Below are 14448 nucleotides of genomic sequence, written 5' to 3'. Positions count from 1 at the left end.
AATTCAGATGGATAGAAATTTTCAATCATTTATTATATTTTACAATTCATTTTTCAATCGTAACACTTCCATTGTCAATGGGAGTAGAAAAATGAAAAACGAAGATAGAAAAATTATTCTGAGGTAAAAGTTTGAAAAGTTTACTGTTTCGTAGAATTTGGGTTTGATATAAATCTGACATCTCATGCACCAAAAATAAAAAAATAAAAATCTGTGGAAAAATGTTGATCCAACAATTGGAGCAGCACAGATAACAATAGGCAGGTTGCAGGACACTCAACAAATGTCTTCATGAATTTCGGATGCTACTAAAAATCTTTTAGGACAAGTATACAGGGTCACTTATCAGTTGCTGAATGCTGAAATCTTGAGCGAAAGAGGGCCGTTAATGTAGGCTTCCTATAAAATTTACAGTGTTAATATTAATACAGTATCTGAGAGGCGACTGATCCACTTCACATGGAATGACCTGATGCAAATAACATGGTTCAAGCACTGCACAGTGTTCCTACATTCAATAATTCCAGCAAAATGAATAAACATTTTGAACAATTTCGATTATTACCGATATTGATGTGGCCAAAGTCAGGTGAATGTGACGCCATTGTTTGCATTAAACTTTGGGTTGTATCAGTTTTAATAAGGCTTTACTCGTGAGTACACTTCTGCATATACCGGAAGGATTCGAGAAAATGATATACGTAATAATGTGTTGAAAGGTGTATAAAGAATATCGAATTCAGTTTCAATGTAAAACTGCATAATACGCAATAAACACGTTATATCGGTTTTCACAATCTATACAAAGAGAATATTAGATTAGCAGTAGGTACTGTCTACTTGATAAAAAAAAAGTAAATGTTAAATAAGACCATTATAGTTAGATATATGTATATGTATAAGCCATATTACACTAATAATCTGCAATATCACAGTACTTGCTGAAACGTACTAAACTTGTACTTTCCAATATGAAAGTCGATTCCAATGAAAGAAAATGGCAAGCAAAATATCTGCAAAACATATTTTATAGTAACATATTGCCCAACCATGAGACACTGTTATGTCTTCTTAACCATTCCCTAAACTTGACTTTTAGAAAGAAACACAAGTTCATTTATAAGTTAAATTTGCGTTCGAATTCGAAAAGCAATTTTCTTTCGCATTATTCTTCAGTCCGATTAACACTACGGAGGTAAAAATATAAGCTAAGGTACATACAAAATGACGCGCTGAGTGACTTATAAGTGAACAGATATCATTTTTTTTCGATAAAATTTGGACAATTTATCAGCGTAGAGGTAAGGGTTGCAGTCTCACCTTACACAAAGCCTAATGTCATACATATACAGGACCTTGATTGTCATTGTCGTCCAAACTAATTCGACTGGGATATGCAGGCCCCCCACCGTCATCAAAAAATCGTCTGAATGTGAATTCGAAAAATCCGTGAAACTGTTTCCCATTGTCCAACATTTCATCAGACTTGTTGGAGTCAGATGACTCGGAATTTCGCAATTTTTCAGGATCCACAGGATCAAAGTTACTTGTATCGGTAGGGTACTGAATGCGAGGTATGTGAGGTGCCACTTGACGGCGTAAGCCTTTGTCAAAATCAATGTTTGAAAAGAAAGGATGATTTTTCACCTCGTCAGCATTTTTTCCGAGGCGACGGTCGGCTCCCACGCAGAGTTTTAAAATTAAATCCATTCCCTCTGATGATAGATTTGCTTCTTTTGGGATATCCAGAGTAGTTTCCCAATTTATAACCTGAACAAAGTAGAATTTAGAGTAAATTTCATTTTCATACTTACAATAAGTGATCAATTTCGCACCAGCTTTCTCTATAGGTAAAAAAAATTATCTTACAAACCTTGTGTTGCGTTTCTGCTGGGCTATTTGCCAGAAATGGTGGATGGCCTACCAACATCTCATAAAGAATAACGCCCACACTCCACCAGTCGCACAGTTGCGTATATCCCGTACGTTGCAGCACTTCAGGGGCAATGTAATTTGGTGTACCAACCAGAGAATGTGCCAGGCATCGTTGATGTTCCCTTCGTCGCCGTCGTTCCAGTGGTTTTAGTTGATTACACCTGCACTCATTATTCCAATCGTCTGTTGGGTCCATTGAGTCCTGCTTGCCATGACCTGAAGGAATGCAAATTGATCTTCATATGACATATGTCCTCCTATAGACAAGCGGCAAATATTTCGTTTCGATAATTGCAAGTATTAAGCAGTATTGAAAATATAACAAATAATTTCAACAAGGTTGTGAAAATCAATAACTTGGTTAGGGATATCAAAATTTGAAGCAGTTTATAAATTACTTAAAACAACAGTGTGACCAATCGATACGTTGACTGAAAATACATAACAATAGTAACCCCTGAGTAAATTTTTGTGACGATCTGGTGATCTGGATGATCCTGGAGATAATTTTATTTTTCTACGCACACAGAAGATTCTTTGAGATATGATTGTGAATAAATTGGCCAATATAGAAAAATGTATTTGAACTGTGCGCCCCCCCCCCCTCCCCCCCCAATCTAATTGGGTTATACCGGTAACTGCCCTCAATCTTCCTCCATCAACAACTCAAAGAAAAAGTATCTGAGTCCAGAAGACAACTGTCGTACCATTTTGTTGATAATACTTGGAGTTGTGAGTCCAGCGGAAGCCTGTGCAGAGTCCAAAATCTGTAAGTTTTATATGGCCGTCCCGATCTATCAGAATATTGTCTGGTTTGATATCTCTATGAATAAATCCCATTTTATGTACACTTTCTACAGCACACGTTAACTCTGCTATATAGAATCTTGCCAGAGGCTCTTCGAATATCCCAAGCTTAATCAACAATGACATCAAATCCCCACCAGGTATGTAATCCATAACAAAATACAGATTATCCTTGTCTTGAAACGAATAGTACAACTTGACAACCCATTCATTATCAGCCTCGGCCAATATGTCACGTTCAGCTTTCACATGAGCTACTTGATTGCGATTCAGTACATCGGATTTTCGCAACGTTTTCATAGCATAGAACTGATTGGTATCAAGTTTTCTGACAAGCGTCACTTCTCCAAAGGCACCAACACCAATAGGCTTGATCTTCGTAAACATAGACTTATCCATTTTAGCTCTCTTAAGTCTGATGTAGTTTGATTCTTTTTGAGACAACATTTTTCGCATTTGACACTGTGCTTCAGCGCTCAGACCTATCTTGGCCATTTCCGTTTCTAATTGAAGACGCCGATACAGTCTTTGCTTGTGAGATTTTAGTACGTTCTCCACGTGTTGTTCCATAAAGAATTTAAATGCTTGCGGTGAATAGTTGCGTACTTTACAATCTCTTCGCTCCTCCTCTTTTTCTTTGCTCATATGCTTTCGCTCTGGTATAGGAGATTGGTGTTTAATTTTGTACGAGGGCAATGAAGGCCCGCTTTTGGCCCCGCTCCCATTGGGAAGAGAAGGATGATTATTGTTGTTGCGAGAAGAGACGGATGATGAGGCAGTCGGTGGAAGCGGCGGTGACTCTGTTGGATGTTGACAATTTTCTGCCGGAGAAAACTTTCGTTGAAGCGGAGGATGATGAGCAATGGGGGAAGATCGTGGTGCAGTCCCGCTTTCTACTGTTGAAATAGCAATTGAATCTTCGGTCACTGTACCATAGGGGGGTGGGGGCAGCGGATGATGCATTCCACGCTGGGCTGCCAGAGCCTGCATGGTTGTGGCGTAGCTTGGGGGCTCTGTTGTTGGCACGCCGATTGGAACTCCCACACTCATAGAACTAGCTGGTGTTGAACAAACGTTGTTAACAACAGGTGGATAGGCCGGAGGTGGCTGTTGGAGTTGTTTCTGCTGAATCGATGAAGCGTAGGAAGGAGGTGGAGGGGGCGTGTTCCCACTTGTCGTAGAAATTGGTTGCGGGGAAGTTGGCGCTATGGCTGTCTGCAGGACGGGTTTTTGTACTTGTGTACTTTTGACTGACTGCATAATGATGGGAGGCTGGGTTTTCGCCTGTCGGGCACCCCAAGCCTGCAGCGGGGTTGGTCTAGCCATAGAAGTTTGAGTGCTCGGTGGGATTGTCGACACTGTGATAGGGCTGGGTGATCCAGCTGATGTAGGCCCTGAATATATCCCTGAAGATGGGCTCTTGCGATAGTCTTGCTGAGATTGTGTCGGACTTTGACGATTTTGTATGGAAGCACTGTAAGACGGTGGTTGAACAGGTCCAGCTGAGGACGATGAAACTATGGGATATGGTGGAGGGGGTTCAACTTGAGAGCTGGTCGCGCTGTTCCCTGATTGGTAAATGCTGAGGGCTTGGATTTGCTGTGATAGTTGCTGTTGTACTTGAGGTCCGTTTTGAACTATCATTGGCTGACGACCACTCGAGCTGTTGTTTGTAGCTGCAACAGGGCTTGTGCCCCTCTGCGGCGTGTTTACAGATCCGGAAATAGAGGCAGAGTTTCCTGGCACAGCCGGAGGTGGACGAGACGGTACGACAGGTGCTGGGGACATTCGTTTTAGCATTTGTTGCATGTTGGTGGGTACATTGGACTGGTTGTAAGAAGCATGTGGGGGTGGGGGTGGTGGGGGTGTGGAGCTGCATCTCGGTGGGGGTGGCGGGGGTGGTTCTCTTTCGGTGAAATTGCTCGGCGAGTATTGTCTGCTTAGCTGAGGATGTGGACTAAGCTCCGTTAGCCGTGGACTGTCTGATCGAGAACTTCCTGCACCACTATCTAAAGCAGGACTGCAACGTTGTAGGCTGAGCTCACGTTCCAAGCTCGGTTTTCTTATAAGCTTGGTGTTCAGTTTGGCAAGTCCGTTAAGAGACTCTCCCTGAGCTTGCTTTAAAAACTCAATAGCTGCATCCAGCCGCCAGCCTGCTAACTTGAGTGCACGCAACCCTGTTTCCTACAGAGGAAAACGCACGGTTCAATGTCAATTTGCAGTGATCACAGATAATTAGTTATAGTAGTATAAGAGAGATGACAAATCTCGTAATTCTTGATACCTCTGAATAGCCCATAGCTAGCAGTTGGGCTAATGATTGCCGCTGATCAGGCTTGTCTGCTGTAGATCCCGAAGCAGCTGATAATCCACTGAGACCAGATGCCGAACTAACGCCACTTGTTGTTGAAAGTGTAGATATTGTGCTAGCGGCACTGGAACCCACCTCACCAGTGCCTCCAATATTAGCAAAAGGAAGCAAGGAATTGCGGATTTCAGCCAGTGCCTTCTGATGGTAACCAGAGCCTCGAGTGCTCGATTTGCTGACCGCAGGTGGATTCATAGTGGCCCATGCTAGGCCCACCAGGACCTAGCTTCGTTCCAACCCTGGCATGTGGAAACCTGAGTCATCAACCAAGTATGAAGTTTTTGTCCTGTTAGACAAGAAGTTGATAGATCTCAATGAAAATGATTGCAAGTTTATTTTATCAATTCGGTGAATAAGTATTGGAACGTTTTTAAAAAGCTTACACTGAATTTAACTAACAATGCATTTATTTATCAGATCGTCATATAGATAGGTGGGCTAATCTACTTAGAAACGGTGGTAGAACATATCCTGCGCAACCAAGAGCAAATCAAGCTTTGATAGCCCTTTTTGAGACACTTATAACTTCTAAACTAGGCACTTGTAATGTAAGGTAGGTATAAAATGCTATGACGGTAATGATAAGCGTCAAATAGTAATTATTATAGAGATGGTGATGTTTTTGAGATAAAAAGGTTGTTGGATAGATTTCATACACCAATTTTATTTGTGAGACTTTACCCATATGATAACAGCCTTCGTTAGATGCTAATGATTTATTTATTATTATGGTTTTTTTTATAATCAAAATTTAAGAAAGCTCCGAAAGGAAATTACACTACTATATGTTAGATATCTTGAAAACCAAGGACACCATTAATAGAGTGGACTTGGATCTTCACACCTGTGACGGATTAAAAAACAAACAGTTTGTTAAGGTTACTCGAAACGTTATTTCACTACTTCTGCAAGTCACTTACAAACCCATGCATTTAGGCAGAATGAGTAGGGAGATGATAAATGTTGAGTTAATTGAAATTTTTTTACCACTCCAGTTTCAGGGATTCGATGGTTCATGTCCATTCTATAACTCAAATAATGTAGGTGTGTTCCTCCTAACCACAGGAAACAAATCATTTATCAGAGCAATGCTCGAATGTTTAATATGGCCAAATTTCAGCTCTGTATTGAAATTTCATGCTTGAGGAACCGACTCAGCGTTTTAAGGTATAATAGTTATTTTGCTCAAGCACGTCTTTCTATTATTAAGAGTAGGACAAAAAAAAAACCATTTTGTCTCAAAGGACAGAGTTTTGTACTGTACACAATTCTGGTTGTACTTCGTGAGTTCCCAAGAATTCCCAATTTGTCGGAAAAAGCTTTTAGAAATTGATTCTCAGCCAAAAAGTTTTTAGGCTATTAAAATTGCAAACTCTTCTGGTTTTTGACAAAATTTAAATCGATTTTAACAAAGGTTAGAATTGTTTGTTTCATATGCTATATCGATGTCACTTTGCGAGGGAAAATGGTCGCAAATGTTCTTGTATCACTGCAATTAATGATTCGAAAATGTCAGGATTGTGTAAGACTTCGTTTTAGAAGATTACGACAATTTGAATCCTGTTTCAGTTGCCTTTTTTCTATGGCAAATAAAGTAGTCCATTTCAAGATAAAACCACATTATCTTTGTATATATACAGATGGTATAGTCCAAATGTGAATTGCTTTTGTGGTGTTCTCAAGACTGGAAAATAGTGAAAAGCTTTCAAATCGACATTGACTCTTTACCTCGCAACCACTTTTGCTCGATGGTATATTATGATAAGGTGGTTTGAATTACAATATGATTGACACAAAAGAATCATATAACATTAGGGATTTTCTCTCAAGTGTGTATTTTATGGAAGAAATGGAATAAAATTTCTAACCAATCATCCAATTGCACAGTAGAGTTAATGATTCTTGAACCTGTCACAAGTAATGACCAACATATGTAATACTCATGATATCCTTGAGTGTTATACACAATTGTTGCATACTTTCATATGCAACTTGCATTTGTAATTTCAGTCTAGTACAATTTTTAATCGTAAAAGCGATGAACATGGTAAATAAATCATAGCATCTGACAAGATGCCTGCTCTGAGGTGCTAAAATGTATGATCTAATTTCATAGTTTAAACCTGTTCAACAACCCAACAAAACAACACCTGCACGCATCTATGTGGAATCAAATAAAGTAATTACTATATGAGATCAAAGCTAAGAGGGTAATAGGACTTTCAACTGGTTATAGACATAACGCTATGGATATTCACATAGAGAGTGACTAAATACGAATCATGCTGAGGTTACACAAGAGTATGGTAAGATAAGGATATGCTTTACCTCTGTTATAGGACCGCTCGAATTTATATGAATTATTGTATTATGTTGTTATTCGAAACCAGAACACACACGTGAGGTATGAATCATGCCGCCGGTGCCTATCGCCCTCAGAGGTTTAGAATACGAGTGAAACGCTACTCTGTCAAAATTTAGGAAGTTTTAGTAGGAATGGTATATGACTCTTGTGTGACTCCAGCATGACTTGCATGCTCTCATTTTGTCATATGAACATTAACAGCTAAATATAAATAATACTTGTCAAACTTCCATTAGATTTACACTGGTGATACATCATGAATTAAATATCGAGTGATGAGCATTATACTCGTCGCAGGGATACAATCTGTAAACTTGATCATAAATTCTTACATACACACAAAATCCATAATGAAAATATATATTCCTTCCTGCGATGCTTTGGTCTTTGAACAAAGATTAGTACAATTCCTAACAGAAGTAATGACAATGATAATGATGCTGACGATGATGATGATGCTAATAAGAATAATGATAGTAGAGTTACTAATTATAATACTTACCAAACAAATAAGGCTAGCTAGTATTGTAATTCCTCAATGAAATCCTTCGCTGACATGGCAGTATTCAACACCAACAGTTTATCTTTCAGCACTGTTAATAGGCACAATGGTAAGAAAATCTTGTGTACCAGTTTCTTGATAATCACAGTACGTAGAATTTGGTACTTGAATTCACTTCACTGAACCAACTGTCAATGCCGTGCACTCTCGAAAACTTGAAAGGTTTAGGGTAAGAATCATTCGGAAGGTTGTAATTATTTGCAAAACTGGGTGCACCGAATAAAATCAATCTCCAATAGGAGTGGCAAGTTGCAGAGTGCACATCGTGCATACTATTCAAGCTATATGTATTGTTTAATTTTCCAGTTGAATTTAGTTTGAAAACTTTGAGGGGACATTATTTCACTGACGAGTACGAAGTGCTAATATTTTATTACTGAAACCGAACAAATTCAATGAATTGTATATAAAGACATACATACACCATACTACTGAATTTAAAGACTCAGTAATTCGCGAATTGATCGCCGGTAATCACTAATTGTTTATGCCGCTTGTTAGTAGCCGTTTGTGGATTGTTTTGTAAAATATATAAAACCTCTTACTCAAGAATATCTTGATATAAATTCCTTTAAATCGTGAGTGATGCCAGCTGAGGATGGAGAGCATATTCCGTAGTCACATTATAGTGGGGTTTATAGGCCATACCAGAAATTATTATAGAACGTTGGAGCAAGCACTTTACAACGAAGAAAATAATTGAAACTGGAAAAACTTGGTCGAAATCATAAGAGCGATAACAAAGAAAGATACAGCCGTAAATTACTAAAGTAGCTGGCAGCCATTTTGAAGTGCCACATTCCTTCACTGACTTGACAATCTTTTTCACAATTTCTAGTACGTATATACATACACAAATTGTATATCAGCATTCCGTATTACGAATATTCATTACAGCCGAAGTTGAGGTTATTTTTAACTATTTATAAGAATGATTGTTCAAAGGGCTTAACTCTATATTCAACAAATATGAAAGATTCATTGAACTGGCATCGATATCGGCGCTACTTTCGAATCATTCGAGACTGGTAAACTATTCCATTTAAATTCAACGGTTTTAATGGGTATCGGTTGTAAATCATAGATTTACACCTGCTCTGGATGAAATTATATTGTACGCATTGACAGACGAATCATGTTTACGAAAAATTGGTATCCAATTAACACCACGAAAGATAGAGCTGTATGGAGCCTAGTGGAGCCGAACTCCACAGGCGTTGACTTTACTATACGCTGATGGTAGAGATTACCAACTGGGTTACATCGCGTGACAGCTTTTGGCGCGCCTTCTTCGAGTCTGCTCGGGGGTAATTTCAGGTTTCTGCATTACCATCGCTCCTATCATGACTACCCGCTGCACTGAACCACACATCGTTGAGTGTGCGGTATTAGCTACACTTCCTAAACTTTTTGCTCCTTCGCTGAGGATACTATACTAGCACAAACAACCGAATTGACTGACGACAGCCAGCTGCAGGGGTAACACTATGCGAGTGACAGCCAGTGACAGCCCAGGGACTATTGGTACAAAAATTCCCTGCCATTACCAACTCAACTATCATTGTAAACCTCACGAGTAAAGCGGTAAATGTAGTGCACTGTCATTATCGCCGGACCCTTTTTCTCGATTCCAAAAGAATTTGGTTGAGCCGGTTGAGCCTATGTGTTGTCCGAGCAAGTTTTAGAGAACTTGCCCCGCCAGTCACCTGTTAGCCATTCGTTGCAAGTTCAGGGAAATTGAAAAAGAACGTTTGTTGCTGCCTAATAAAGGTAAAATACAAAACATTTCTTCCATAATTTCGATATTTCGTGATACCGGTTTACATGTACAGGAACGTATGCCTAGCATGAAGATGTTGAAGCACCAAATCTCATGCATTCGTTTGACAAGGTTATGTTGGCTTGTGCCTCGCTGATATCAAGTCCTCAGTTCTTGATCCTGTTAACGCAGTAAAAATAAAAGAACAAATCTGATCTTGAATATAATGTGTGATTTTCTCATATTTATTGTGAATAATATCCATTCCACGCACAAGAGTCTCTTAAAAAATACCCCGAGCATAGTAACGTGTCATGATTTCAATCTGATCGTGAGGTGAACAGACACCGGCACTAGTGTGAGCACGTGTTCGTGCGTGGTACTTAGGCAACAACAACATGAGAAAATTCCTGATCTCTTACAGTATTATGAAATATATCTAAAATCTCAACTTCCGATATTAATGGATACCTTTCGTGGAATGCCCAATCAGTTGCCCTCAAAGAGTATTTCCCAACCTCAATTTTGTTTGAGTGCATCTCAATTTTGGTCACATAACGTCACCAATAGTAATTGAACCAATATTTGAGCTTAAATATGATTTCAAGAAATAAGCTAGTATCAATTTACATTTATCTCTAGGTGAAAAGGTTCATGTTAGCAATGAAACTGAAACCAGCTGGTCCTCCAAATAAAAACAAAAGTCAGAAGAATCAGAGATCGAGAGTCAAAAGAGATTTTAGCAAAGTGAGCACCAATGACTTTTTTGGATTGAACTTTGATGATGAAAATAACGAGGAAAACGAGGATACGCCCAAAGGTACATTTTGTGAGAATTGATGTTTTTTGTTTAAATTTTGAAAGACAAGAACCACAGCCAAACATTTTCATGACTTTTTAGATCAGCTAGGTGTCGGTCAACGTAGCAACAGAAAAGCTAAAGACAACTATGAGAGCGACAGTGACAGCAGTGAAATTGACCCGATGGAACACAAAAAATCATTAATGAAGCTGAAAGATACTGATCCAGAGTTTTATAAATTTTTGGAACAGAATGACACAAACTTATTGGACTTTGAATTATCAGATGAGAATGAAGAGGACGATGAAGATGACGAGAACAGCTGTAGGCATGTTCCAAATGAAAATCTGGACGTACGGTATTTTCACTTATACATGATGTCTCAGTGGACATTGAACTTCCAAAGAAAGTTTCATCCACTGAAGGCACCTGAATCTTCCAGGAATTTTATATACTAATTGTATCAAATGCCTTGTTCTATTTTTAAGTATCTGTTAAGTGGTCTTTTGCGATATTGCAAGATTAAATTTCTAGATTGCCAGTGACGAAAGTGACTTCGAGGCTGAAGATGCTACGACAACCCAAGCTGTAGGACAAACCAAGAAAGTCACCTGGCAGTTGCTGAAAACTTGGCAAACTAACATCAAAACTGATCGGTATGCTAAAGAATCACCAACGGATATAGAAATATAGTTCCAACCAATTCGTGTTATACAGATATTCTCGATGAACATTTAACAACATCCAACTCAAGTTTACAATGTTTTCCAATCGTATGTGTCTCTAGTACATCGGCAACTATCAAGTGTCTTACAGAGGCGTTGCATGCTGCACTCCTCAGTATTACTAGCAGTCCAGAAGACTCTGTAAATCTGCCCTACAAAGTCGAGGGAAGTGCAAGTGGGTACAATTGAGAATTTCTCCAAAGCATATCTACTTATAAAAATTGCGATTTTTTTTAAAATTAATATATTGATAATGTTTTCTGCCACAGTATTCAATGGAATCGTACAATTATGCGTAATGGAACTTCCATTTGCTTTGAAGCAATTCCTAAACTTGACCGAAGATGCAAGATTTGAACCTCATAGAGCCAAGAAATTCGTCAAAGTGAAAAATGTGTTAAAACATTATTTGAGAGACTTGATCAGTGTAAGTACCAGGTACCTTATCTTTAAAGTAGTATTTCCATGAATGGATGTCTTAAAAAACCAGCCTATGTATCTTCAAATAGTGAAAAGTTGAAGTATGCAACTCGCATAATTTGCTTTCTTAGTTGAAAGTTTATAAATACACATACTGATAGCAGCACTGCCGAAAAAATAACGAAATCGATCCTGAATGCAAGAACCTTTTCGGTATCTTATGAAAGTTACCTGTAATCATGTCACCAAAGCTAATGACTTTTTATTTACTATCCCTTCAGATCTTGGAAAACGTCACATCGTCAGATATTTTAACGATTTTACTTAAACACGTTCATCAGATGTTACCCTACTTCCAATCATTTTCGATATTAATTAAGCATTTACTCAAGATCTTGTTAAAATTTTGGTCAACGAGTGAGGAAAGTGTTCGGGTCGTATCGTTCTTAAGTATATTACGTCTAGCCACCACACAAAAGAACATGCAGCTTGAAACACTCTATAAGGTAAAAGAATCAGTTATCTCCTTGCAAAATCTAGGTTTAGTAATACCTAGTAAATAAATACTTCATAAAACTTGGCATATTCCAGACAATGTATGTTAAATATGTGGAGAATGCAAAATTTGTATCCCCCTCTACATTGCCAGGCATAAATTTTACAAGGCGCTCCCTGGCTGAGATATACCTGTTGAACACAGATCTTTCGTACAAGCATGCGTTTCTTTATATTCGTCAACTAGCGATTCACTTGAGAAATGCTACAACTTTAAAACGGAAGGTAAAAGTAATGTTGTCAAGCATACCTGTAACACTTTTTTTTTATGTTGTTTCAATGTCAATTGGGTTTGCAGGAAAATTTTCAAACACTGTACAACTGGCAATTTACAAATTCCCTGCAATTATGGGCAGAATTGATTTCGATGTCTAAACCTCGATCTGGTTTGCGGGATTTATTATATCCTGTAGTGCAGGTAAGTTCTAATTATTTCATTTACGACTATTGCCCTACTTGCACTAGTCACCTGTTTACATATTCCTTTTATCATAACTATGAAGCTCTCACAATTTCTTTATTCAATCCAGGCACAGCCTTCCGCGTGTAGTTAATATCATATTGTTCTATTCTTGATTACAACTAGAAACTAAAGTAAACATACAATATCAAACTAAAAATATTGTTATCCCTACTAATATACTTATCTCCTAATTTACTACTGATTTTGCATCACCTTCCTGGATATCGTAGTACTAATCTGTAGTCGGATACACAAGCCGTACCAACAATTAATCACATAGTTCTCATTATTTGTAGATCATTATTGGGACTATGAAAGCGATACCAACTGCGCAGTATTACCCATTGAGATTTCACTGCATATCAATGCTGATAAAGTTATCGAAGAGCACTGGCACTTTTATTCCAGTACTGCCATACCTGTTAGAGGTACGACCACGAGGCTTATGCTAACAACGTAACAAATTATAGAAACCCTATTGTCTAGTCTGAACTGGGTTGTATTGACAGTAATTAATTCAAACCATTTCAGATACTAAACTCACATGACTTCAACAAAAGGCATAAACAAGTTTCAATGAAACCTGTATCCCTCACCTGTATTCTTAGGTCCTCAAAGTCTCAAATGCAAGAAAACGGGTATACTGACGTTGTGATGGATACTATCTGTGAATTGATTCTTGAGAACGCCACAAAGGACAGTCACTCCATAGCCTTTCCCGATATCTATGTGCCATGCATTGCCCAGGTATGGATTTTTAATTTTCATCTACATTCTCTGATGCAGCTTGTTATACTTAAGTAAGTCATTACTTAAACCGAAATATATGACTGTTGATTTATTTCAGTTGAAAAAATTCTTGAGTGTGTGCCGTGTAGCCAACTATTGCCGAAAAATTAAACAGCTCGTCGAGAAAATCCAAGAGAACGCTGCACACATTGAAAAATCAAGGGCTAGAATCATTGTAGACTTGAGTGATACAGCACAAATTCAAAATTGGGAAAATACCATAAAAACAGCGAGCACCCCTCTGTCACAATTCTATGAGTCATGGATTAAAGTTCATGAGTCTCGTAAACTAAAAACTCTAACACAGAATGACCAAATCGCAGAGTACAATTTGCCTACGCTGAAAAGATCTAAGAAGCAAAAAATTTCCGTTCCACAGGAACACGAGGAATCTGAGGAAGATATTCTCAGTAACAACGATCAATACTCAACGAACGGTGATTCTGCGAAAAAAATGAAAATGATTGCCACGAGTAAAAGTAAAAAACTAAAGGGACATCTAAGGAATGACAAAACCGAAGCTATTGATACGGTAATTTCCAATGAGGATACGGACATCGTTCGCAACATGACAATAAGTGACTGGGACTGAATAAATCTTTTCAGTGCTTCAGAATGCTTTTATATTCTTTGAATTGAAAAACTTATCAATAATAAATCCGTTGTAACTATTGTTATTCCGAGCCTATTGCATCATTATCGTTCATTTTAATTTTACAGCTTTTAGATCATGCGTGTATGTACAGATGAATAGTGTATATCATACTGCGGGATCATCTACAAACTTGAGCGAAAGCATAGAATGCATTTTTTTTCGGGAATTTTCAATATTATTATTGAATATCGTAAAGTAAATGATAGAGAAAGAAACAGAGAGAGAGAGAGAGTGAGATTGAGA

The 14448-nt window shown here is 38.2% G+C and overlaps 2 protein-coding genes across 3 annotated transcripts; one reads left to right on the top strand and one right to left on the bottom strand.

Moving 5' to 3' along the window:
• Window positions 1-211: 211 nt before the first annotated feature.
• LOC124404432 (serine/threonine-protein kinase Warts-like) lies at window positions 212-9231 on the bottom strand. 2 transcript variants are annotated; one of them, XM_046878552.1, is made up of 6 exons: window positions 8583-9231; window positions 7978-8413; window positions 5027-5364; window positions 2643-4926; window positions 1874-2151; window positions 212-1770 (listed from the first exon to the last, which is right to left on the bottom strand). In XM_046878552.1, the coding sequence occupies exons 3-6, from the start codon at window positions 5303-5305 to the stop codon at window positions 1339-1341; spliced, it is 3273 nt and encodes a 1090-aa protein (XP_046734508.1). In that variant the 5' UTR covers window positions 5306-5364; window positions 7978-8413; window positions 8583-9231; the 3' UTR covers window positions 212-1338. The 2 variants fall into 2 exon arrangements, with proteins under 2 accessions (XP_046734508.1, XP_046734516.1); XM_046878560.1 differs by having other exon boundaries at window positions 7978-8183.
• Window positions 9232-10438: 1207 nt separating this feature from the next.
• On the top strand, window positions 10439-14233 carry LOC124405188 (nucleolar complex protein 2 homolog). The gene is made up of 11 exons (XM_046879883.1): window positions 10439-10616; window positions 10698-10951; window positions 11133-11254; window positions 11386-11498; window positions 11593-11750; window positions 12025-12249; window positions 12335-12523; window positions 12597-12716; window positions 13058-13189; window positions 13293-13508; window positions 13609-14233. Exons 1-11 carry the CDS (start codon window positions 10451-10453, stop codon window positions 14140-14142), a joined length of 2229 nt encoding a protein of 742 aa, XP_046735839.1. The 5' UTR covers window positions 10439-10450; the 3' UTR covers window positions 14143-14233.
• The last annotated feature ends 215 nt before the right edge of the window (window positions 14234-14448 follow it).

Source organism: Diprion similis, chromosome 1, assembly GCF_021155765.1.
Source record: "Diprion similis isolate iyDipSimi1 chromosome 1, iyDipSimi1.1, whole genome shotgun sequence".
In the NCBI taxonomy this organism is placed as follows: Eukaryota; Metazoa; Arthropoda; class Insecta; order Hymenoptera; family Diprionidae; genus Diprion; species Diprion similis.
Note: the sequence above shows the minus strand (reverse complement) of the source record. Positions and strands in the feature narration are given on the sequence as shown.